Consider the following 26,501-nt stretch of genomic DNA (forward strand, 5'->3'; position numbering starts at 1 on the left):
TCCATGAATACGCATATTCATATGAATATGAATATGAATATTAATGGTAAACTGAATTTGTATCTGCTGTGTAACTGGGCAAACATCTTCACCTGCTGCGCTGGCCAAAACCAAAACCAAAACCAAAACCGAAATCCAAACCCAAACCGAAGTCAATATTTTTGCTAATATTTAAAGCCCCAACGTCAGTTGGCGCCAGTTTGCATTTGTTTATGGTCGCCACATTTTTATGATAAATCGCCGAATGCCATTGCTAATTACTGGCTAGCAGCTAACAGCAGCCACTGGCTAAATCTGGCCGGAATCAGCTAAAATCAGCAACTGCTTTTTTGGCCAAATGAGTAGGCACATTTGGCCGCATATTTGCCCGCTCAAATTGCGGGCACCTGTTGCGTCTGCTTAATTAAATTTAAATTACTTAACATTGGACGCGTGTCATGTATTAAAATGCTAATAAATATGCATTTGTTGATGTTTCTTTTAATACCCTGTAATTGACTGCATGCTTGACGTGTGACATGCATCAAATAAATACATTTTTTTGTTTTGTTTTAATACCCATTGAACATGGAAAATGTTGTAAGGGGGTTAAGCAAGACTTGGTAACAAGAATTTCGTTTATGTGAATGCAATTATAATCTCTATATATAAAACTGTTTGTCCTGACTGACTGACTGACTGACTGACTGACTGACTGATTGGTGATCAACGCACAGCCCAAACCGTAAGAGCTAGGAAGCTGAAATTTTCACTGTAGTTACCTTATGTAATGTAGGTGCACGTTAAGACGGGGTTTCGGAAATTCCACCCGCAAGTGTGGACAAATCGCGAAAAACGTTTGTATGTAACTTTTTTGTTTACCATCCGATCGGCCTCAAATTTATTTTCAAAGGTCTTTGTTCAAATTCATTTGAGGGGTGTTTCGCACTTTTTGGAAAATGCATCCCTCCTTGGTGGAAATGGGGGTCAAAAATTTGGTGGGTGACGTTTCGCCCTCAAATTTATTTCCAAGAATCTATATGAAAATTTATTTGAGACGTCTTTTTCACTTTTCGCAGAATTTAAACTTCTTCGGGGGGAATGCGATTCAAAGATTTTTTGGGCGACGTTTTAAGATATGTCCGATTTGCTTCAAACTTATTTTCAAAGCTCTACATAAGAACTTAATAAATACGTATTTCAGCGATTTGGGAAATTCCACCCGCAGTGGAAAATTGGCGGAAAACGGTTGTATGAAAGTTTTTTGTTAACGATCCGATCGGCCTCAAACTTATTTTCAAAAATCTTTGTTCAAATTCATTTGAGGGGTGTTTCACACTTTTCGAAAAATCCGTTCCTCCTTGGTGGAAATGGAGGTCAAAGATTTGGTGGGTGACGTTTCGCGCTCAAATTCGTTTCCAAAGATCTACATGAAAAATCATTTGAGACGTGTTTCACACTTTTCGCAGTATCTAAACTTTTTCGGGTGGAATGCGACTCAAAGATTTTTTGTGCGAAGTTTTAAGTTGTGTCTGATTTGCTTTAAGCTTATTTTCAAAGCTCTCCATAAGAACTTAATGAATACGTATATCAGCGAATTGGGAAATTCCACCCGCAACAGTAGTAAATTGGCGAAAAACGGTTGTATGAAAGTTTTTTGTTTACCATCCGATCGGCCCCAAACCCTTTTTTTTAAAGATCTATGTTCAAATTCATTTGAGGGGTGTTTCACACTTTTTGATAAATCCATCCCTCCTTGGTGCAAATGGGGGTCGAAGATTTGGTGGATGACGTTTTGTGTTCAAATTTATTTCCAAAGATCTATAAGAAAAATCATTTGAGACATGTTTCACATTTTTCGCAAAATCTAAACTCTTTCGGTGGAAAATGCATTTCAAAGTTTTTTTGGTGGTGAATTTTAAGTTTTGTTTGATTCCCGTCCGATCAGTTTCAAAATCATTTTCAAAGCTTTTTGAAAACATTGATTTTATAACATACGTGCCACGGGCAAGACCGGGTTATACCCGCTAGTATTATATATATACTATATTTATTATATAATATGGTATCTTATAGAACTTGTTAAATCCCGAATATAATAAATCCTGAAAAGTTGCAATTATTTTTACCTTTCTTAAATCTTTATTCAACTGGTTTGAGGGCCGGGTTTTAGTTTATTAAAAACAAAAATGAAAAACAATTTTGTTTTAATCTTTATTTTTCATATAAATTTCGGCTGCACTTTGGCAACCGTCTGATTAATTTCTCATTTAAATTATATTTAATTTAAACATAAGCCTTGCATATAGGGTAGATTGTAGGGCATCAATTTTATGTACTTTCCTCGTATTGAAGAATGATAACAAATGTCTTTTAAAAATCTCAAACATTTTAGTTACGATAAATATAATTTTTAATATTGAAATGCATAGAAGTTTGTAATAGTAGAGAGGGATGTTTTTTTATGAAAAGTGAAAAGCTTTGGCGGGAATCCTCGAAGGGAAGCCTTCAAGAGAAACCTGGACGCGAATACTTGAAGGTTTTTCAGAGTCCTGTGAAGTTGGTCATTGACGCCGCCGTGTTGGTCAATATGTGCTAATAACTTGACCAATAAAACGGGACAGTTGGCCAATAAATGCTTGAATGCCGCGAAATTGGCTAATAAGTCCAGGAAAGTCGGTCTATATGATAAGCACTGCTGAGATGGCCAGAAAATTCTTTTTCCAAGTTCTTCATCATATAAAATGTAATTAATTGAAAAGCTCTTCCAAAGGACATTTCTCTATAATTCTTAAACCCCATCGCGAGCTGCATTTGGTGTTAGTAGAAGAGGCTTCAGAGAATCTACTAGTTGGGAGGTCCTGACTGGAACCTCTTAATTGTTATTAATTTCCTTTATCAAATAGGCGCTCTACAATCTCTCGAGCTCGTGAGCCATGCTCCCTAAAGCTGGCATATAGAGTCTCATATACCCTATCTATATAGAGTTTTGTTTAAAAAGGTTTGTATGTTGCACATTAAACATTTTAATCGTCGAAATCTGAAAGTTTTTACATATGCGACATACATGCATATGTATGTGATATATATTTTTATTTATTAGCACTTGGCAACCCGTGTCTGCCTTTTTTTTTGGTATTGTATATCATGTGTTCGATGTGTTTGTGTTAGCCACATTTATATGCCAATTTTAGCCCCATTTGCCGGTCATGGGCTTCGTTTTAACGTGCCATGGGTTGCACCCCCTCTGCCCCTTCCAAAGTCGTCCGCCGCTTCACCCGTTGGCGGGGCCAACGATGTGGGCATAAATCTTGCACGCATATTTAAGTTGATGATGTTAAATGGCTGTACTAAAAATACGAAATATGCATGCCGTATGCAGGCAACAGTTTCATCCTGTCGCTGTCCAGTGGAATGTGCCACAACACCAACAGTAACAACAGCAACAGCAACACCAGCAACACGAGCAACAACGGCAACAACGGCAACAACAGCAACATGGCGACATTCATAAACTAAAACTGAGCAAACGTACCGAACCTGCAGGCATTATGGTCCGGCAGGGGTGGGGCGGAGCGAGGCAACGGGACTCTCGTGGGTTTGGGTTGGACAACAAGCCCGACCAATGCAACGGGGCCAACAAAACGTTCTACCCAAAAAAAAAAAAAAGAAGAAAACAAAGCGACAAATCACAAAAGCAAATTATAACGAATTTGTTATGCTCTTTTCCAAGTTTGCCTAAGAAAATATTGAGAAAATTGAAGATCTGGTGAATATAAAAGCTTCAAAGGCTTAAGAACTTTAAAAGAAGTTTATGAATCGATATCATCGACATGTTGCTTTCGGCTCGATTTCGGATTCTTCATTAAAGATATCAAAACATTCTTAAGCATGCATATCCAGACTATCGATATCTTTATCGCTTGCTTTAGTCACCATGCCATTGGTTCGACGATTTGCTCACTATTCCTGAGGATAGTTATCAAAGCAGCCAACAAATTTACAATGCTCTCGTCTTCGATTTTTTATCATTGATATTAATCCTCTTTTAAGCATGCATATAAATACTATCAATATCTTTATCATCGATATAATTATTAGCTTAAGCATGTTTATCAATATTATCGATATATTTATCAAATCGCCTATCGATTTTAATTTTCTTGCTTGTGTTTTCGATTGCCACATCAAATGTCAAATGACTTGCTCACTATACATAACGATAGTTATTGATAGAATAGATACTTACATTATGTCAAAATATCGATTTGATGGCTTCTTCTATCGATAAAAATCACAAACATCGATAGGCTTTAATAAAATATCTAGAGTTAACCCGTTACATGTTGCCTTTCAAAGTTATTATACCCTGCGCAGAGTTGTAACAGCAATTGGTTTTTCTCAGTCAGTAAAGAGTTTTTTCTCTCATTTTTTATTTTTGTTTCCTTTTTTTTTTTATTATTATTATTCCTTGGCATGTTTTCTTTTTGCTTAACGGCGGCAGATTTGAAAAGAATTTTTGCTCGCAAATGAAATTGTTTCCTGTTAAAAGCTGAAAACAAAAAAAGAAAAGAGAAACAACTACTAAAAAATATGCGAGACTCCATGGCCAGACACGAGACACGTTACCTGGGACGGCACCTGCCGTCGCAACGATTGATGAAATTAAAAGGTATAAATAAAAATCTTTTTAATGGTCTGCGGGGATTTGGAACTTAATTTTTTAATTAAACAAGCAGCACACGGGGACAACGTTGATAACTGAATCTTGAAAAAGAGCAGAGCAGGGCAGTATAAAGAGGCGGAGGGGGGGGGGGCGAGAAGAGGGCTGCCTGAGATACGAGCCCAGCAGCCCAGAGGCAAATACTGACTGGGACATTTATGCAAAGCAGCCACCGAGTTGGCTTTGCGACCACTTCGTGGTGGACTGCAGGCACTTGTGTGGTCCCCAGCCAACGTCTGCACTTCACTCGCTTCATCCATGGTCGGCTGGCAAGTGGCAGCAGCCAGCAGACAGAACCTGAGCCCGTGTCTGTGCCTGTGCCTGTGTGTCTGTGCTCTTGTGGCCTGGCTGGGACAAACGCATATTTGGCTTAACACTTTTACTGGCTATACCACTATCCTGGTAGTTACACCCCGCCCACAATTACATGTTAATCCCCGACTCCTGCAACAATGTCAAATGTCAGCACATGTCATTTGTCATGGAGCCAGCGCTGGTGGTGGTCATCCAGACAACAGCTTCAACTCCAGCTACAACTTCTTCGCATTGTCGCCTGGTCCACAATTTGTCACTGGCCTTGGGCGACCACCTGGCATTCTCTATAGAGCCATAGAATCGTCTGTTTAACATGCTCAGGCGGCTATTTAGAGGATCCCTTCGGTATGTGTGGGACTTTGGCATGTAATACTCTATGTTGGCAACGGAAATGATAATGATAATTGCCATTTCGATATTGTTTTTAGTAATAGGTAGAGCAAATGGCGGAAGCTGCCTATGAGAATTAGCTATTAAGGAAAGTAAGTTATTATGGCAATCTGTTCTAAAAACAAATGCCCTTCACATTATCATTACAAGTGTCTTTAGTCTACAGAGTTTTGAATTGAACTGTTTGCAAGGATTGACAAGAATTAACCTGTTGCAAGAGTCTATATTTAGAGGCTTTATTCTTAATGTGACTATAGGTTTATTTGTATGTATGTAGACATGTACACCTGCTCTCGGGGTAGTGGGTCGATTTCTTGAGAGTTTAGCGGCCCTGGGTGTCGGTCTTGCAGGCGGGTGACAAATAGGCACGACATTGCACCACCAGGGATCAGAGGAATGAGCAAAATGCACGACGTTGTACCACTATGGGTCAACTGAGTGGTTGATAGGCATGGCGTTGCACCACCAGAGTCAGACGTTTTGCAACTCTCGAGAATGTCTTTTACCTTGTGTATTACCATTTTTTTGAATTTCAAATTCAAGCAAATAAAACTAATTGAAAACATTTGCTTCTTTTAATTTATATATAGTTTTTATTTATACGATTTCTCTGCACACGTTTGAAAACTAAGAGAGATGTTATAAATTAATAAAATAACTGAAATAAAAATAAAAACGAATGCAATAAAAAGAAAAAAATGTGATTAATATCGATTTTTGACGCTTTTATTTATTTATTATTCGCGTTACTCGTTTAAATACAAAGAAATGCAATTAAATAGGCGTTTTTTTTGTTTCGTTTATAAGAATAAGAGTATAGAGATAGGGTAAGTAGGTAGTTTTAAGGAGAGAGTAGAGATGTGAGTGTGTGTGTGTGTGACTGTGTAGTTGTGTGTGTGTGTGTGAGTGTTTTATACATAAATAATTACAAGTATGCTGCGGCTTAGAAGTAAACAAATTACAATTTACAATGCAAAATGCAAAATGGCGGCAAACGGGGCAACTAAATTACACGCATTAAAATTAAATGTTAAAATTAATTCATTAATTAGTAATAGTGTGAAATAATAAAAAAAAAAATAATAGTATTGGCGCAAATGAATTTACAAATGACAAATGAGCAGCGCTTGCCTGGCCGTAAGCTTCGACTGGGCTGGCCGAGGGTTTTTCTTTCCTTTTTTTTAAATAAATATAGCCGTAAGAGTAGTACGAATGATATATATAATAAAGATTTGCATTTTCGTTTTTTTTCGTGTTTTGTTTTTCGTTTTTCGTTTTTTTTTTTTTAGTATTTTTTTAATATTCGTTTTTGTTTAACATAAAATGTTATATTACAGCAACGCGCATATAAGTACAGTAGTTCAATTTGATTTTTTTTTTGTGTATTTATTTGAATTTTTATCTGCTTTGATTTTTAATTTTATATTTGCATTTTTTTCCTTACTGTGTGTGGCTTGTAGTTCAATTTGTTTATGGCTGTCATCAGTGTCTATTTAAGTAATCATAAATGTTTCAATTGTTTTAAAGGTTTTACTTTGTTTCGTTTTAATCTTCTTCTTAAGTACACACTAATTAAATTTTTCACCTAAGCATTTTGTTGCATTACCTTTTGCTCTTGTTATTAATTTGCTTTAATTTACATTCATACATATTGCTACATATAAACTTGACGCGTTTGTTTTTTTTCAGTAATTTTTTTCAATTGCCTTTTCGTTAATTGAACTTGTATTTTTGTTATTTGTTTTTCAAATTTTGTTTATGTATTTGGTTTGCTAATTTGTTTGAACTATTTACGTTTTGTATTTCATTATGTTAATAATATATTAATATAAATATACGAGAAACAATTATTGTTTATATTTATGTATATATATATATATATTTATATATATATGTAGAAAAGCAGCAGTTGGTTTCGATTTCTTGTTTGATTTTACATTTATTTAGTTACATATTTAATTAATAAATATAACGTTTATTCAGTGTGAATTTTGGTGTTTGTCGCCGTATATATACCATACGTTTCATATGCTTATTGTTTTGTAGCATTTGTTTTTTTCTTTTTATTAAAGGTATTTAAAATTTTTAATTTTTTTTGTTTTGCATTTCTTTATAAACTAGTTCTTGACTTTTACTAAGTTGCCTTTAGCTCAAAGTTTTCAAAATTAATTTATTCTTTTTCAATTTCTTGCTATGCTTCAAAATATTTTGTAGTATTTTTATTATGCTTTGCTCTAAATCAGCTGAACATTGTGCAACACTGTAAATTGTTTTCAGCAGTGTTGAGCAATGCAACAATTATATGCGTTTAGCTATTTGTTTTTAAAATTCGGTTTATTTCTATTTATTTTTCATATTTGAATTGCCCCAATTTTATTTACTTGTGCCTATTAAAATTTAAACTTTAGTTTCTTAATTGGTTTTTTTTTTCATCATTTTGTTTTTGTTTTTTGGAAGTGTCTTGCTGTGCGAATTTGTTGTCAATTTGTTTTATTTTACTTTGCTTGCGTATGAATTTAAAAAACATTTTCATTAAATTTGTTTACTAATTTGCAATTTTGTTTGCGCTTCATTATAAAATTTTGAAAATATATATGCGTACATAAGTATATACTTAATTGTTTTTGTTTTAGTTTTTCTTTGTTTTTTTTTTTATAGATTTTTTATATATTTTGTAATCTCATTGCTAATAAATTTAATTGATTTAGTAAACCAAAGTTGCTATTTTGCGTTACATTCAGTGCGTCTAAACATTTATTTATTAAGTTTTTAGTTTTTCTTTTCGCTGACACCATTTGATTTTAGTTTTGTTTTTTTAATTTTTGCAACTTGCTTTTAACAATTTTAGTTATTTTTTGTTTTTGCTTTTGTTAGTTATATAGCACATACTCGTAAATAAAAATCTTATTGTCTTTCATTTATAACTATGTAGCAGTTCTGCAAGTTCTTCCATGGAACTGTTTTGCTTGACTTTTGTTTTAAGAGCTGTGTGTGTTCGAGTTATGACAGGCCAGTCGAGTGCAGCTTTAAGATATATTTTTATATAGATAGTTTAGTAATAAGCAGAGCTCTAATTACCAGTAAAATTGCTTTATTCATTTAAGTAACAAAACAAAACAATTTTAAACAATTACGTGAAGTAAATGTCATTGTAATATTAAATTATAAATATCTGTTTATTTTCATACGGTTGCCATAAAAAATGATTTCTAGTATTTTGGGCAATGGTAAATACAATTAATTATAATTATATATTTAAATAAGCATTACTTCAGTAATTGTTATTGTAATTACCGGTAATTGGGCAAACTTTAGCAAAGGCCTCGGCATTAAATTTAGATTAAAATTGTGGCCTGAGTATATTCTTTTTTTGCTTGTGTGCTTTTAGGCGTGTGTGTGTGTGTGTATGTGTATGTAGGTGTCTGTCGGTGTGGCCAAGTGTTGCAAAGTTCTGACTGAGTTGAGGCAACAATAAGTGCGCCCTAGGTTGCGGCCTAAGCAACTCGACATATATATAAGTAACTATATATATATATATGTACTATATATGCAGTGTATGTATATGTATCAGTTCATTATATAGTATATCTATCAATGTATATATATATATATATTTATATATATTTGTTTAATGCATAATTTTTGCTTGAATTTACCTTCACTTGTTTACAATCATTTGCTTTTGCACGTATAAATTCTTTGCCGTTTAAATTAAAACTCATCGAAAAACTGTACTGAGTATAGGTATATATATAAATATGTTTGTATATATAACTCGACTAAATTGTCAAAGCCAACTTGTTGCGCCCGCAAACCGTGCTGCCATTTACCGATTGTCAAAACCCCCGACCCTGACCCTGACCCTGACCCTGAACCTAAACCTGATCCTGATCCTGACCCTGACCCCGCTGACCAGCTGCTGCTTCGTTTACTACGCGAAATTGCGCAGTCGCCGCTGACCGCGCTGCTGCAGTCGACGGCGCTCATTGTTGATCTTGATCTTGGCTATGCGTATGGATTCGGGCAACACGGATGTGGGCGAAGTGGCCAGAAAGCCACTGACAAAGGTCAGACGACTGTTGCTGCTGCTCGGATTGCTGCTGCTCGGATTGCTGCTGCTGCTGCTGTTGTTAGTACTGTTGCTGCTGTTGTCGTTGTCATTTAAGATATCCTCGAAGACATCGGGATATACGCTAATATTGTCCAGATTATCAATGTCTATGTCGCCCGCCTCATTGCGCACATAGGTCAGCTGATGATAGGGCGTGGCTAGTAGCTTTTGTGTAGATTTGCGTAGCGATTTCTTTGTGGTTGTTGTTGCTGCTGTCGTAGCAGCTGTTGTTGTTGTCGCTGTTGGTGCCGTCTCGGTTAGCATGTTGTTCAGATTGCTGTTGATGTTCTTGTAAACACTGAATAGCTTGTCTGCAATATGTTGCTGCGGTGTGGTAACAACACCAACAGCTGCTGCTGCTGCCGCCGTTGCTGTTACCGTGCTCGCTGCTGCTGCACTACTGGCTGCTGTTGCTGGCGGCGTTAGCAATCGCGTGCTGGCTGTGGTATCAACTGTTGCCGGGCGCATAAGTTTGTGTAGCTGTTGTTGCTGCTGCTTGGTGTTGTTGTCCCGCAGCAACTGTTGCTGCTGCTCGTTAGGGCTGCCGTTGCTGTTGCGATGCCTGCTGAGCTTATGCGTGCTCTGCGCCAAATCAGTCGCTGTTGCCGCTGCTGTTGCTCCAGTTGCTGCTGCTGCTGTTGCTGTCGTGTTGCTTGCAGCTGCCTCTGCCCCATGCTGTTGCGTTGTGTGCCATTTGTTGTACATTAGCGTGGCCAGTGTTGCTGCCAGCGGCGTCTGTTCCAGCACCAATTGTGTGCCGGCTGCTGCCGCTGCTGTTGCTGTGGTTGTAGCTGTTGTTGTTGCTGCTGTTGTCGAGGTAGTTTTAGCCACTTGGCTGCTAGTTGCTGTTGCAGCTGCTGCTGTTGCTGTTGCTGTTACTTTGGTTTCATAGTTAGCCGTGGTCTGCAGCTGATTTTCTTCATCTTCAACCAGCTCCGCCTCGTACTGTAACAATTCGGTGTCATTGCCGCTGCTTGTTGTTGTTGTTGTTCCTGCTGCTGCTGATTTTGTTGTTGTTGCTTCTGATGCTTCGGTTTCCAGCTCTGTGATAAATGTGGACCAGGCATCATAGTTGCTGCTGCTGCTGTACGGTTTAATACTGTCTTCTGCTGTTGTTGTTAGCAGCATGTTGCTGGCGCTTGTGCTGCTGCTGCTCGCATCTGGTGTAAAGCTATCAATTGTAGCTGTGGGCGTGGCGAACCAAGTGGACCAGGGCTCGCTGCTGCTGCTGCTGCTGTAGGCATCGTCGTAGCCTGTGGAAAAGCTGCTGCTACTGCTGCTGCTGCTGCCGGCGAACGTATCGTCCGTGCTGCCATCGAGTGTTGTTGCTGTGGAGAGCAACTGCAATTGTTGCAGCTCCTGTGGATGATGTTGTTGCTGCTGTTGTTGCTGCTGCTTTTGCTTGCGCGCCTTTCTTCGTCTGCCCTTGCGTTTGCTGGCAAGTGTTGTTGTCGACGTTTTGGTTGTTGCTGCTGTTGTTGCTGTTGCTGTTGTTGTTCTTGCACTTTTGGCAGTTGTTTGTTTCGTTGGACTAGCTGTGACTCGTTGTTGCTGTTGCTGCTGTTTGCGTCGCTGCTGTCGCCGCGCCAGCATTGAGGGATCATTATGATGATGTCGCACCTGATGTTGCTGCCGTTGCTGTTGCTGTTGTTGTTTTCGTACTAATGCTAATTGTTGTTGTTTTTGTTTGTTAGTGCTACTTAGACTACTACTACTATTATGGCCATGATGCGCTTGTTGCTCTTGCAACTTTTGATTTTGGTTATTCGATTTGTGGCGATTGTTTTTGTTGCGCGAGACTTTGCGGTAGTTGCTGCTGTGATTGCTGCTGCCGCTGTGATTGCTGCTGCTGCTGTTGGCCATCATTGCGGCCGTCTCGCGCCATTTTGGTAACGTGTGCTGATGGAAAAACTGCTCGGCATCGATCTTATTGAACATGTAGCAGGCATCGTTGACGCTCTTCTTGGGCCCCACAGGCTTACCTCGGTGCGTGAACCCGACACGTCGCTTCAGATCGACTACGGAACGGAACACGAAATAACCGTGCACGATGGTCTCGTTGAAGTAGCAGGTAGCGCGCAGTTCCTTCTGCAGAGAGAAAAAACGAGAGAGAGAGAGAGAGAGAGAAAGAGAGGGTATTAGATAGAGTAAGATCATCAGTTAACTTCCCTACACTTGACACTGCAATTTATGAGCGGCATTTCCTGGCTGCTATTTTAACTTGTCGACAATATTTTGACAAGCAGCTTGCAAGTGAGAGGTTAAGCAGCGGCAACATTGACAGCAGCAACAATAGCAACAGCAACAACAACAACAACAACTATGAAGCTAGAGTGTGTTTATTTATAAAACACTTGAAATACCAAAATGACAGCCCAAATGAAACGCGGCTTGATTGTTGCTGCTGTCGCGGCTGCTGCTGTTGTTGCTGCTGTTGCTGCTGTTGTCGCTGGCAACACCTATGTGTCAGCCTGCCCAATCTCTGCCATTTGGTTTGCTTTTCGATATAAAGTGTTGCAGATGAGGCAGATAAGCAATTATTCCATATTTAGTCGAGCCACTTTACATTTTGGCGAACGTCTAACCATAGTATTTATAGCATTTAATTGCTATTTTTGAGCGGCTTCTCAGCGGCCACTCAAAAATCTCACAACTGGCCGCTGCGAGGCGGCTGCTTCGATAGCCAACACATCGTTTTGTTATTGTTTGTCAATTGGCGCTACTTGGTTCTCTCGTATTGTTCAGTTTTATCTTGATTCTGCCTCAAGTGTGATCTAACTCATTTTTATTAATTATTCAAAAGTTGTTTTATATTTCTTTTTTTCGAGCACTTGACTAATTGCGTGAGAAGAACATTAAGGCTGGCATATCACGAATGTCAACATATTCTATTTATTATTAAAAAACCTTTTCAATTTGGTTTTTTTACCTGCTCGTTTTCTGTTTTCTTATTTGAATGCAAATCAATATAGTATATATATTTAAACGCCTTAAAACCTTTTCTTTCCTCATTAATATCATATTATATTATAATATCATTTGTATAAAATAAGTATTTTTAAATATTTATATATATATTTTTTAAACCTTTTTTATCTTGATTCTTTTCAAATTATTTTAAAATTCTTATTTGTATACCCTTGCTGAGGGTATTACAATTTTGTCATGAAAAGCGTAATGCATAGAAGGAGACATCTCCGACCCTACAAAGTATATATATTCTAGATCAGCATTAGCAGCCGAGTTGATAAATACATGTCCGTCTATCCGTCTGTCCTTCCTTCTGTACGTCTGTCGGTTTCTATGTCTTCAAAACTTTGCGAAGGTCTGCTTTTCTGTTGCAGCAGGCATATAGCTGCCCTAGAAACGATGGGTCGAAAATTAAGTGCTTGTATGGAAAACTTTTCTCTTTATCAAGATATCTTACCAAAATTGGCATTTATAAGTTTTATTATGCCCCCTATATGTATGCAAAATCTAATTGACATCGAATAACTATATCATATAGCTGCGATAGAAACGATCAGTGGAAAATTTTATACTGATATGTAAACCTTTTTTATATGCAAAATATTTTCAATATCGGACCACTATATCATATAGCTGCTAAAGGAAAGATCGGTGGAATAGATCTTATATAGCAAAATATTCTGTTTTCTAAGATATTTCTATAAACTCAGCATTTTTGAGCTATTCTCACATATCTGCAAAAGGGAAATGTCTACAAGGGTATTATATGATGTTAAATTAAACTGTTGGAAAAATAACTTTGTTTTTTAATTTAATAAATTATTCTTCAAATTATTTAGAATTGCTTTACTTGTTTTTAATTGGTTGAAAAAATAGAAATAAAATTATATTTATGTTTTATTGTATATAATTAAAATAATAATTTATTCAGTAATAACTGATTAAACAATTATGATTTCATTTTCTACACACTATAGTTTATAAATATTCAAAAACTATAATTCTGCGGCATGCCTTAGCTATGCTGGGTCCACTTCACGCCAAAGTGATTCGCTCTAACCTTATCAAACAATTTGTAACCTCAACCCAATCATATGTCACAGACATTAACCTTCAAGCAAAACTGTTCAAACTGTTAATAAATGTTTTATAAGACTTTATAAAGAGTGTGAAATCACAGTTACGAGTATTTGCACACATGAATTCAAGTTGGGATTTTGCGATCATAATCGAAAGCAATAAAACGACAAGTGCAAGTTTTGACCTTAGAGATATGCACAGATATAGCCGAGTTCTATTGTATTCGCAGTATATAAATATAAATGTTATTGTTTGCATAGCTCGATTGCGGCTTTGGCTAACTAACTGTACAATTCATATTGAGAGCTATGAAAGGACATTGAAATATTTTTGCAATTACAGCATAAAATGCCGCGTCATTCGATTGATTGATTAGATATATCTATCAAATGTCATGTATATATATATGAATTGTTTGCTTCAATGATTTTTATGATCACAAATCTATGCGAGGCACTCGACTCTTTGGAGTATGTGTGTGTTTGCCTATTTGATTGACATTGAAATTATCTAGCTGCCCAGAAATTGTGACAATGTCTCTCAAAAACAAATGCACTTGGGTTACATTTTCTCTGCAGCTCGAGAACAGTTGCAATTGGAAGCTAAGCATGGAAACAGTTTCAATTTTTGATACACCATTTTTGCACTTTTTGTATGCAAATATCAAGCATACGCCGCGTAAATAAAAAGCACAACAAAAAAATGCACACATTTGTGTGCCAGTTTTCTTTTGTGGGCAATTTGTTGTCTCGCCCCAGAGTTATAAGCAGTTATTATATTTATGTTTATGTGGCTGTAATTGCATATGAAATTTCAATATTGTAATAAATATTTTATTTTCTGTTGTCGCGCGTTTTTCATGACAGAATTGGTGCAACCGCAACAGGTTTTCACTATGACAAAAAAATAATAACATTCCAGTCATGGGTTGCCAAACAATTGTGCTTGACTGACAGATGCCCTGTAGTTAGCTTAAAAAAAAGGTTTAAGCTGCGTCTACAAATTGTTGGAGTTTACTTTATTGAATAACTTTTGTGTGTGAATCACAGTGCGCAGCAGTGTAAAGAATAGTGAGAATCTGTCATATATTTGAGCTTTGCAGATGTGGGAGGCTGCAAGGAAAATTTGTTGCCTCAAGCTGTTATTAGCTCTGAGATTAATGAGATATAGACAGGTAGTTCATTTCTGTTCAATTTTGGGTAAATCCCGATGAAATGTACTGCATCCCACCATTGAACCGAGGGGCGCTGTCGTGTAAAGTACGATTCGAGTCGCCAAGTACAAAAGTGAATACAAGCTAAGACTATATGCTTAATAGTTGAGAGTATAATTAATAACTATATATACCGGAGTAGAATTATCTATTATGCTTATCAGAAGTCTTCTGGAATATGACGTTAATCGCGCTCGAGGATCGCAGTTTAAAGCATAGATGCCGAAAAACGTTTATATATATTTTCTAAGATCACAAATGCCTTTCTCACAACTGTCTAACCCTTCTCACCTTAATTTGTACAGGGTATGCGATGCGAAAAAAAAATGGTAAAATTATTTACTCTGGTAGTGTCTGAGCTGGCGCTTAGCGCCCTGTCGCTGAGTTGGCAATTTATGCAATTTGGCCAAATCGTTCAAGTATCGCCATTGTCGTTATAATCGCTCGTTTGCATAAAACCATTATGTGCTACATGCCATAAATTATAGTGTTTGTACAGTTAGTTTGCATAAAGCGGCGGCGTTTCAAGTACAATGCAATCCAATCCAATGAAATGCATTGCAATGTAATCAAATTTGTTACAAGGCGCCCGTTCGGGGCCTTGGCTTTAAGTACATATCATTATAGTTTGCCTTTGTCTCTGTGTGTGCGTGTGTGCGATTGTGTGTGTGCTGCCATAAAGATGCAAGTACTGGGAAATGCAGACCACATTTTACAATTTTCTTTTTATATCGCATAGGAAGCCATAAAGCCTATCAAATAATGTGAACTCAGTTGAATTCATTTATTTATGGGCATTATCAAAAGCGGGATTCCCTCGACTTTATGTGCATTCAGTTACTATCAACATTTACACTTTTTATAAGCTATCTGTTCTATTAACCCACATTTTGTTAGAGTATTTGGGCAGAATGTGAGCTATAATGCAATGTTTGATATGGATTTTCTTTAACTTGGAATAGACTGTATGCCTGCAGAAAATGAGCTCTAATGCAATGTTTAATATATTTTTGGAGTAAACTTTATGTCTTCTGATATCATCCAGCATATATAGAAGTAGGCAGATATGAAACTATTGGTTCTGCAAGTGTAGAAACCCTCAGAAGTTCTGACATTTTTAAAATTAAATTTTTAATTAAATCAATTATTGTGCCTGTCTACTATGTATCAAATTGTAAGCTTGACTAAAGACTGCTTGGAAAGCTCAAATATTGTATTTTTTAACAAAAATACTTTTCAAACGATCAGGAGCACCAAATGTTTTTGCATAATCGTTAAGTTGGCTGCACCTGAACTTTTCTAAGGCCTGCTTGGAAAGTTAAAATATTCTATTTAAAATAAATATATACTTTTCAAGCGATCTGGCAACACCAAACGTTTTTGCGTGGTCGTTAAGTTGGCTGCGCCTGAACATTTCTTAGATTCTCTTATATGAAAAACGTTCCCAACCTCAATGCATAAAATAATCTTACAAAAAAAATTAGCTAACATAAATTAAAGTAAGTATTTCTTTAGTTTCTCGTTTAATTAAGATTTGAATGCCAACGATTTGTCATAAACCTGACGGCATTTAAAATATCATCATTAAGCACTTGACTTGAATTCCTTACGTTTATTTGCTCAACTTAGTAAATGCGAGTAGCTATGAAGTCACTCGCTGCTAGACTCAAGAGATCTCAAGGTAACTTACCATGCCAACTAATCTCCAGTTGTCGTTGAAACACAAATATCTTTGCGTTTCTTTTGCGAACAGTGCTATTTTGAATTCGTTGTTCACATAGTCCGGGAGGCCGACTATCGTTATATTTTCTGTAAAAAGAAGAAAAATAAAAGCAGTTTGAGTACCTGTGTATGTGCGTGTGGATCTTTTAATTGATGTAAATATTTGGCTGGCAAAAACATTTTTTAATTAAATGCAAACACGGACGTGCCGTGATTAAGCGTGTCAAAGCAAGCCGATCTAAGCGATCTAAAGGGAAAGGTGGGTTTGAAAGGCGCAAATAATTTTAATATGTAATCGGAAGCTAAACGTCGTATTAGCTTGTACTTTAATCAGTGGATTTTTTTAGACACGCCCTCCAATGCCGCACGTGTCCAAATACGTTTGCACAATGTAAAAAGTAAACAACAAAATTATTTTAAAATTATACAAATTTTTTTATAATTAATTTAAGGCGTGTTCCACACTTTTCGCAAAATCCGCCCCTCCTAGATGATAAGAGCGGGTGAAAGGTTTTAGGACCGAAGTTTTATGTCCATAAAAGTATCCAGTTTAAGTTTAAGTCTCCAAAAAAATAAAAAAATTTGGCGAAATAACCTAACTCCACCTTTGGTTTATTATCGGTTTCAAAATCATTTTCAAAGATCTTTATCAGAATTTTTTTGACACGCCTTTACAAGGTTCACCACTATTCAATGGAAAATGAGGGTCAAAAGCTTAATAAACGAAACTTTTTAAATTGGGCCTTAAGATTTTTACCACAAGACTAACTAGGGCGGAAACCTCTGATTGCAACATTTGGTTCTTTATTCGATGAACTTTAAACATATTTTTAACTAGAAGTGGAGATCAAGATGGTACAGGTGGATTTCAATTTACCACGGGCGTAAACTTGGTGGAAAGGTAATATTTAAAAGTTGATGCGCCAAAAGTTTCCACGGGCAAGGCCGGGTAATACTCGCTAGTACACATATTTAATGCAAAAAAGTGCTCAAAACGTACAGTCAAATCTCGCTAAGGCCAACGCATCTTAAGCTTTTGATAGGCTGTTAATGAAAACTGGAAATACTGTGGAAAGAAGAAGTCTTAGATATTCAGAGAGAGAGAGGAAAAGAGAAAGAGATATTTGAAAGATGTTTGCCATCTGCGCCGTGTTTAATATTTGCTTAACAGTTAACAAGCCGAAGGAAATTCAAGGTGTGCTGCGTTCTAATTTTAAAAGAAGAACCGACTGCTGCAGCTGCAGTCCATGATTAAATCGGGCAAAGTAAAATGGGGGAAATGCATTAAAACCAAACTCAAGTACATATGGAGATAGCTGCTGCTATCTCTCTCCGACACTCTCCCCCCGTTGCCCTCTCTCTCTAGCTCTCTCCACTAATTATAAACTAACAATGTATCTAAGGCCACGCCCCGTTGTCGTCGTCGTCGTGGTCGTCGTCAGCCACAGGGCTATTGAACTTGCGAGCAGGCACAAAAGTCACTAATAAGTAAAGCACTTGAGCGCAGCCAAAGAAAAGCGGAATGTAGCTGGGGAAAAGCCACTCGAGTTAGATTGATAGGTGACTGGGTTCAGCTTCAGCTTCAACAGAAACGCTGACTGCCACAGCGACTGCGACGGTGACTGCGACTGCAACGTCGTCTGCCAGTAATTAAATTTATGCACAGAAATTCTTGGCAAAAGACGCCCGCTAAAAGTTGGCCGGCGGGGTACGTAGGCTGGAGCTGGGCTCTCATATTTCATAAGCCCGACAGGGCCCAGGGCCCAGGGCCAGTGCGCTTGAGTGACTTTTGTGCTTCACACCTTTTGGCCAGGCCACTGGCAGCAGCAGAGGCAGCAGCAGCCGCTGCGGCAGGCACTTGGCCTGCCTTTGGGGCCAACCAGTTGGTGACTCCTTCTCGATGGCAACTCGATGCTTGGGCCTTTTGTTGTTATTGTTATTGTTGTGATTCATGGCGCGTTCGCATAACTTATTGATTTCATTAGTTTAGCGACACATGCCAGAGAGAGAGAGAAAGAGAGAGAGAGAGAGAGTACTCTGAAGTTTGCACTTGTGAGTGCATGCCACTGCACCAACACCACCAACCCATGCACCACCAACTGGCACTTGCCACCATGCCACTTGCCGCATGTGCCTGCTTTTGTTTATTTTGCTTGGAGCTTGAAGTTGAGGCTGCAGCTGGAGTTGAGGCTGTTGCTTGGTCCTCTCCAAGCCTGCTCCAAGCAAGCTATTTTGCATTGTTTACCTTGTGCATTTCCAGTGGATTCTCAGTGGGTATTCAGTGGTTACACATTCGCACGGAGTCGTTGCTGATGAGCAATTGTGCTAGTTATCATGACAAGTGGCAGCTGGAAGGGGCAGATGGGCGGCAAAGGGAGGCTGCACATTGGAAACGGCGCAGTTATTGTGCAGGTGGAATCTGGTGGTGCTGAACATTTACCATAATAGATAATATTTCTATTATAATCTATAGATTGTTCTAGAACTGAGTGAGAATTTGTGTGAAATATGTAAAGCTTACGACTCCTGCATAGATATAATTTATCTGTAATAGATAATAGTATTTATGATGTAGATATATACATATGATATAGATATACAGAAAAAGATTGTTCTAGAACTAATCGAGAATTTATGTGAAGTACATATGTTCAAGCAGTCAAAGTTACAGTTAGGTAGCTTAAGATTCTTGCTTGGGAAGAATTTGATTTATTCCAAAATATTTATTAATTATATAAAACCTATTTATTATATATTTGTTTTGATATATTAAATGCAAACCCTACAGAATTATTTCGACATTGCATCGACATTAATATATATTAGAAAATCTAAAAAATACAATACAAAAAACTCTTTTAAAATACTTCAAATAAATCTATTTTACTTTAATCTATGTAAAAACTTTATTCTAAAAATTTTAAATTAATTAAATTAAGAATTTATTTACATATCATTTATAATAATCGTTGGATATAGTCTAAAGGCACCCCAATAAACGCACAGCAAAAGGCTGGTGTAGTGAAAAAAATGTCGGTTCAGTTTCGTAGATTATACAGAAGAGAACAAGATTAACATAAAGCTTCTGTTATTAGCAGTTGTATTCTGTTACGGATTCAACGATATGTATTATGTTAGGGTTGCACTAGTGCAGACAATATTTCAATACAAATAAATAAAATTATAAAGCCAAACAAAATTGAACACAGTTTAAACATATCTTTTAAACTTTTACGTTTTTCCTGAATAGTTTTTAGACAGATAGAATTATATCTATATTATTATTTGTATTTATTTTGTTATTTAATATTTATTTATTTTAATTAATTATTACTTGGACTTATTAACTTTGTACTCTTTTCGCGATTCTTTCTTTTTTAAAATTAATTATTACTTAGTAGAGTATAACTCTTGACTTGCATTTTTTCGGTAATTCTTTCTAATTTTTGTTTTTTACCAACTTTAAATAGCAAACAATTCCCTTTGTACGTTCACTTTCAGCCCAAATCTCACACGATGTGTTATGCCCCACCTTCACTTTAACAATTGCCAAAAAAAAAGAAAAGAAAAGAAAAACCTGCCCATAGCCTGCATTTACGAAATGAAATGTTTATTTTTAATGCCTCACGATGTTACAGAAATAAAACTTGGTCGTTTTTGGCTTCAAAGTTTTCACGACAAAATCACATAAAATGCATTTATGCTTGGAATTTTTATGGCCATCGATCGTTGATATTTTAAAGATTTTTCGGTTCGGTTCGGTTTGTTTTTCACTCCATAAAAAGCTACGATCGGTCCGCATTTTTGCCGCTGTTTATTAAGTTTTCAAGTTGTTTTTGTTATTTTATATTTTTTTTTTATCTTCTGTTGGGTTTCTAATTAAGTTATTAGTCACAGTGAGGAATTTTTTTTTTTTGGAGTCTGAGTCTTTAATTTATGTTTTTATTTTTTTCCCCAACATTTTTGGGTTTTTAGAATGGGCGTCGCCTGTTATCGATATCAAGATCTGTGCACTTAAAACGCATCATCGTAAATATGGCAAAATAAAACATTAGCCCAAAGACCTGAAGGCCTTCTAATTGTTAGATGCTATCACATTAGACTGATTTCAGACTCGTTAGGCTTATGGTTATGGGCTATGGAGGCGGTTGTTGTTGGTGTGGGTGTGTGTGTATATATATGTGTGTGTGCTTTTGGGCGTTCAGTGTGATCTTGAGAGGGTTCTTAAAGGCGAAAGTTATGGTATACGAATACATTAACTCTTGGTCAGCTATTATAAACGAGTTTTCATACTTATTAAAATGAAGAAAAGACTAATTCATACAATAAAAGAAAAGTTGTTATATTATTATACTCTAAGTAATCCATTCATGCTATCTAAATGTAATCGGTATAAGCAGTGTCTGCAAACAGCTTAAAGTTGGCTGCACTTGTTTGATAAGTTTATCGATAAGTTGTGGCACATGCAAAAGGATAACCTCAAATGTCTTGAAAAATATTAGGAAAACATAATAAATAATTATACTATCGCGTTGTTGACTTATGTTGCTTTTGTGAAAAGATCTTCATAACTTTTGTTTAACAATAAACCACAAAAGAACCATAACCTAACCTAAACCAAGTTCGAGCTGGTTCCATTTATGACCTGCTCACCAGCTGCGCAGTGACCGCTAAGAATCTTGATATATACTGTCAAAACTTAGAAATATAACGAATAAAAAAACACAATTTAATCGAATCAGATGAAGATAAAAACAAGCTGAAGTTCAGGAAAACAACAGGCGAACAAGAATAAAACCAAAACAACACAAAACAAATAATAAAATAAAATGAATAAAACAACAAAAAGTTTTAATCAAATATGCAAGCAATGAGGCTCATCAACATAAAATTAAAAAATCATAAAATGCTAAACTGCACAGCATGAACAAAATCCAACAGCAAAAAAAAACCAAAATCTGATTATATATCCAACAACGCCGGGCTCCAAAAATCTGACAACAAGCTGGGGCGTCAAAATGCCGCCTAATTGCGGCACATGTGGTAGGGTAGGTGGATGGAGGGGTACGAGCTCCAGCGGGGCAGGAGGAGCGCATGGTGGAATGCCAACAGATTTTGTTTTGTTTATTGTTGTTTTTTTTTATGACCTTACGATGTGCACGTCACACAGCTGGTCACTTTGTCATTCCATCAGCGTGATAAGCATCAAGCATCGCCCCCATGCCGCGCCCCCTCCCCGCCCCTGCAACCCGCTCCCTTATTGATTGCTAGAGTTATGGATCGCACGTAGCCGCCAGCATTTGAATTTGGTTTTAACTCAGATTTTGCCGGTGGGCGTTGAACGCTTGATAAGCATAAATTGCGGCTTATCGATCGGGACTGCATCCATTTGAATACATATGATAATAGCATTTTATTTGGCATATTTACAAGACTTATGCGACTCTTAACTGCGGTTTTACTTTCACTGCTCTAGAGGAAAGCTGGCAAGAGTTATGGCTAGAATAAAACGATTGTGGGCTTCGATTATTCATGATCATGATCACGTAGTTCAATATATCTGAGCAGGTTTTATTGATGTCTGAATCATGTTTTGTGAATGAAACGTTTGCTCTAATGCTTGTATATATTTGAAATCGAATGTATTTAGTTGAGTAAGTTAACTATCGATAGTAATCGATTTCACTATAAAAGAACTTAATCTTGACTTTCATATGTTTAATCTTTTTAGATTTTAAACGGGACTTGGTTTATTGATTGACTAAACTCTCGATATAATGTTACTATAATCGATATCGTTATGGAATAAAGCTCGGGAACTTTCTTTAAATTTTGGAAATCATAAATTTCAATAACATTTTCTGTTTTTAAGGAATTCCTCAAAATGTAGAAATTCTTTCTGTTTTTACGGCATTTTTACTGATTTATTTAAAATCGATATAATTGATAATAATCGATATCACAATGAAACTAATCATTTAAATTTATCTTCGCCCTTTGTTTAATATTATATATATCTAAAAAAAAATATATGTAATATTTTAAATGATATACGTTTTCTAGCTAAACTATCGATATATTCCTACAATAATTGATATCGTTTTGAAATCAATCGTTGGATTTTCTCTTTACATTTGTGAAATCACAAATTTCTGTTAAATTTTCTAGTTTTCGAGGCACTTTTACTGAACTCTTCAAAATTTTGAAACTTCTTTATGACGTATATTTCTAACTAACTTCTCTGTTTTCTTTCTGGATAGCAAAACTACGATCAGTCCTTAGGTTGCAGTGATTTTTTAAATGTACTCTAATTGTACTTAATATTATTGATAAACGTGAATCAATCATGTCAGCTCGATATTTGTGAAATGAAAAATGTCGTTTCATTCCTAAAATCGAGCACAAATTTATGATTTTGTCATCCCGACACGAACATATTTCACAAATTTTTAATGCACAAGTTCCACGCATTGCTGGTATGCGATCAGTTCTAGTTGGAGTCGGAACAATTCCGATTTGTTTTGGTCAGTTCTTGGAGCGCTCGGCTGTTTATCCTTGGGTTGTGCCGGCCATGCTGGCAAAAAGCAGTGCATTGGCCCTTTCCAGGAATGTTGTCTGAGGCCCGAGTCTGGCGACGCCGTGCGGCAGCTGCATTCCGGGAACTTTCGCGCTTTGATGCTGACAGCGACTGCAGCAGCGGCAGTTGCAGCGGCGACGTCTTAGATTACGTACGTATTTTGACTACGCGGTCTAAGTAATGGCTTTTGCACCAACAGCAACAACAACAACAGCAACAGCAGCGACGACGATTTGTCACATGGAGCAGCAGCAACTGGCCGCCATTGGATTGGCGGGCATTGGGCAGCAGCGTCTCGCAGTTGGATGTTGCACCAACTACTCCGCATCGCCAGTTATTGACGTTTTGTCACGTTTCCTGGAAAAAAACAGTTTTATTTGCTCGTCGCTGGCTTTTGGTTTGTTTGTAAGCCGATGCCACAAAAGCAAAACAAACTGCAAAACCAACAATAACAGCCCACAGCAACTGCAACAGCTAAACAACAAGCAAGTACGGTTTCAACCGACTACGCAATACTCTTTCACAGACCATTACATGCCAACCGCCATCCGTATAAAGAGATATCGATTTTTCCGATACATTAATCGATCTTAAGCTCTTCAAATGTCTTCATATCGCTTCTTGAGAGATATCGATTTTCTGCTTGTTTGTATCGATATGCAGAGAATGCCTTTAAGAAGACTTTATAGCACAAATTTAGAAACATTGATTTCCGATACATGTATTGATTGTTAGATAAGTAAAAATTCTTCACTATATGAATTGAGAAATATTGAGACATGTGTCGATTGTTAAAAAAGTTTTTCAAAAGTTTACATTATACAAATTGAGAGATATCGCCTTGTTCCTTGCTTGTATCGATCTATAGATCTATAATAAATTTGGGAAGACTTCGTTTTAGTAATTTGGAAATATCGCTTTATTAATAATTTACATCGATTTTAAGAGAAACTCTTTAGAAATCCTCATACGACACTTTGAGAGAAATCAACTTGCCTCTTGCTTGTATCGTGCTATAGAGGGTGCTCTTTAGAAGTCTTCATTTTAATAATTTAAAGTAATCGATTTTTTTCCTGATTGTATCGATTTTTGGGGAAGCTCTTTAGAAAACTTCATTATACAATTAGAGTAAACAAATTGTGCATCGTTTGAAAGTTAGAACACATTGGCTCAATCTTTAAACGGGGTTAAGCGCCAAAAATAATTGCTCGTTACTTAAAACATATAGTTATAAGTATTTCCGGACATGGCACAAAACTAATATACTCGCTTTTCAGTTGGTGAACGAGCATTTTAAGAAAAACAAACTTCAACTTGAAGCCGTTGCACTTGCCCTGCAGGCCCATTTATCAGTGGGAGCTGGAGTCTGGCCATAGTCGTAGTCGTAGGTTTGGGGCGCCCTCAACATATCGCGCTCGCGAGACTCCAAACAGCGCTAATTGCATTGGCACGCCCGCAGTTGAAAGCGCTCTAGCAAGGGGATGTGTGTGTGTGTGCGTGTGTGTGTGTGGGTGGGGGAAGGGGCGATGATGCGGAGTACCGCAACTCGAATGCCACAATTAGCGCCATTTAATGTGGAGCGTACTCGACTTTTACGCACGATTCCTGCACAGACGCCACTCAAATTGTATGCCCAAGCGGAGGGCCACAGTGTCAATGAGTTAATTAGCGCACGATTTGGCGGTACACCCTACCGCGCGACACCCTACCCTGCCCGAAGACCACAGCACAGCGCACTGAGACCCAAAGGGCCAAACTTGTGGCAACTCTGCCTGTGTGTGGGTGTATAAAAAAACAACAAAAAAATCTGTTTTTATTTAAGTCATCGTCGCGCTTTTCTGGGTCAAATGCAGCTCGTATAATTTATGTAGCGCTGATTGAATTTTGTGGTCCACACACCGAAAAAAAAGGGCAATTAAAATTATTGAAAATCCCACAAAATAAAGTTCAGATAAAAGTTTATATATTTTGAAAAGTCTTCGGCTCGATAAGATTGATTGAGAATGTGCAATGCTCATAAAATAAAATGCTAAAAGGCATTCGTTGTTAAATTCCACATTAAACAAACAAAAAATGCAATCGAATAAAGTGTATTTTTTGAATATTTATTTTGGATCGTTTTGATCTAGTTTTATGACAATTTTATGCTTTATTAGTGCACTAAGTAATCATATAAATTCCAAAATACGTTGGCACTTAAATGCATTGATAGGGGAGTACGTAAATCTTTTAAGGAGGTACATGAATATTTGCTTAGTATGCAGTCTATATAAAAATACATTTTTTATTTAATTATTTGATTTTTATTCAGATTTACATCTTTGGAAAGGGACTAGCATATCTATCATAGATCCCTAAAAAGCATTCCTTAATAATTCAAATTGAAACATAATCCATTATAGCCTTACGCATTTGAATATATTATTAAATACATATATTATTAAATACATATATTAGTAAATACATATATTGTTTAATACATATATTATTTACTAAATAAATCCGAGGAAAACTAGTTTGAGGCCATGAAGACGAAATGAAAAAGTTATCATTTTAAAATAAAAACCAAGCTCAGCTCGTTAAATTAACATGCAGCTACTGTTATAAAATGTTTTAAATGTAAATTTGGATTATAATCCCCAAACGGTTAGAGCGTGAACTTGCATAAATTGCATAAGCAATGCCGTAATTTAAGCTGGCTTTTAGCATTTTAATCGAAATATCGCAGCCAACTTAACGGTGCGTAGCTGCTGCAGTTTTTGTTGTTGTTGTTGTTATCGATATATGCTGAAGATAAACGTGCAATTAAAAGCTGCTCGCGCCATTTATCAATGCAATGGTCAGCAGCGGGTGAGCAGTATCGATGACAACGGCAACAGCAACAACAGCAACAACAGCAACAACTGCAACGGCAGCAACTAGAGCAGCAGCAGCAGCAACAGCAACAACAACAACCATAAAACTTAATAACTGCCTCCTTCTTTTTTGTTGATATTGAGAGAGCAAAAAAATGCCGACCACACGCAGGCGGCATGTTATTTACAGTTAATTGCAGCTGACTGCAGCGAAATGTAAAATTACATTGATAGTTGCATCAGACGACGACAACAACAACAGCAGCAGCAGCAGCAGCAACAACAACAAATTGCTGCGGGGAAGTTTCCTTTTTTTGTTTATTTATTTAGCGGCGTTGCGGTTTCGCTTTCATTGTTGTGGTTGCAAATGGAAAATAAATTGAAGCTGGCATTTAATTAAGTTAACTGCGCATAGAGCAGGGCAAGGGGCTGTGTGTGTGGGTTGCGGGGCGGCAGTCGCTGGCAATTTATTTAAAATAAATACAAATAAATCAAGTGAGAGAGTCGGCTAATTGCAGTTTTATCAGCGCAAGGACGTCTCAAGCCAAGACCCAGCCCCAGGTTGC

General features: G+C 37.0%; 1 protein-coding gene across 1 annotated transcript in view; it reads right to left on the bottom strand.

Moving 5' to 3' along the window:
* Positions 1–9,338: 9,338 nt before the first annotated feature.
* Positions 9,339–26,501, bottom strand: part of ths (thisbe) — an 88,655-nt gene continuing 71,492 nt past the window's right edge. The window contains exons 4-5 of the mRNA XM_064680631.1: positions 16,472–16,590; positions 9,339–11,606 (exon numbers count right to left, since the gene is read on the bottom strand). Coding sequence (XP_064536701.1) covers positions 9,339–11,606; positions 16,472–16,590 — 2,387 coding nt within the window. The remainder of the gene's footprint in view (positions 11,607–16,471; positions 16,591–26,501) is intronic.

The sequence above is a fragment of the Drosophila montana genome, unplaced genomic scaffold (genome assembly GCF_035044405.1).
Source record: "Drosophila montana isolate Dmon_TW-CO22-7 unplaced genomic scaffold, ASM3504440v1 contig_2127_1, whole genome shotgun sequence".
Classification (NCBI taxonomy): Eukaryota; Metazoa; Arthropoda; class Insecta; order Diptera; family Drosophilidae; genus Drosophila; species Drosophila montana.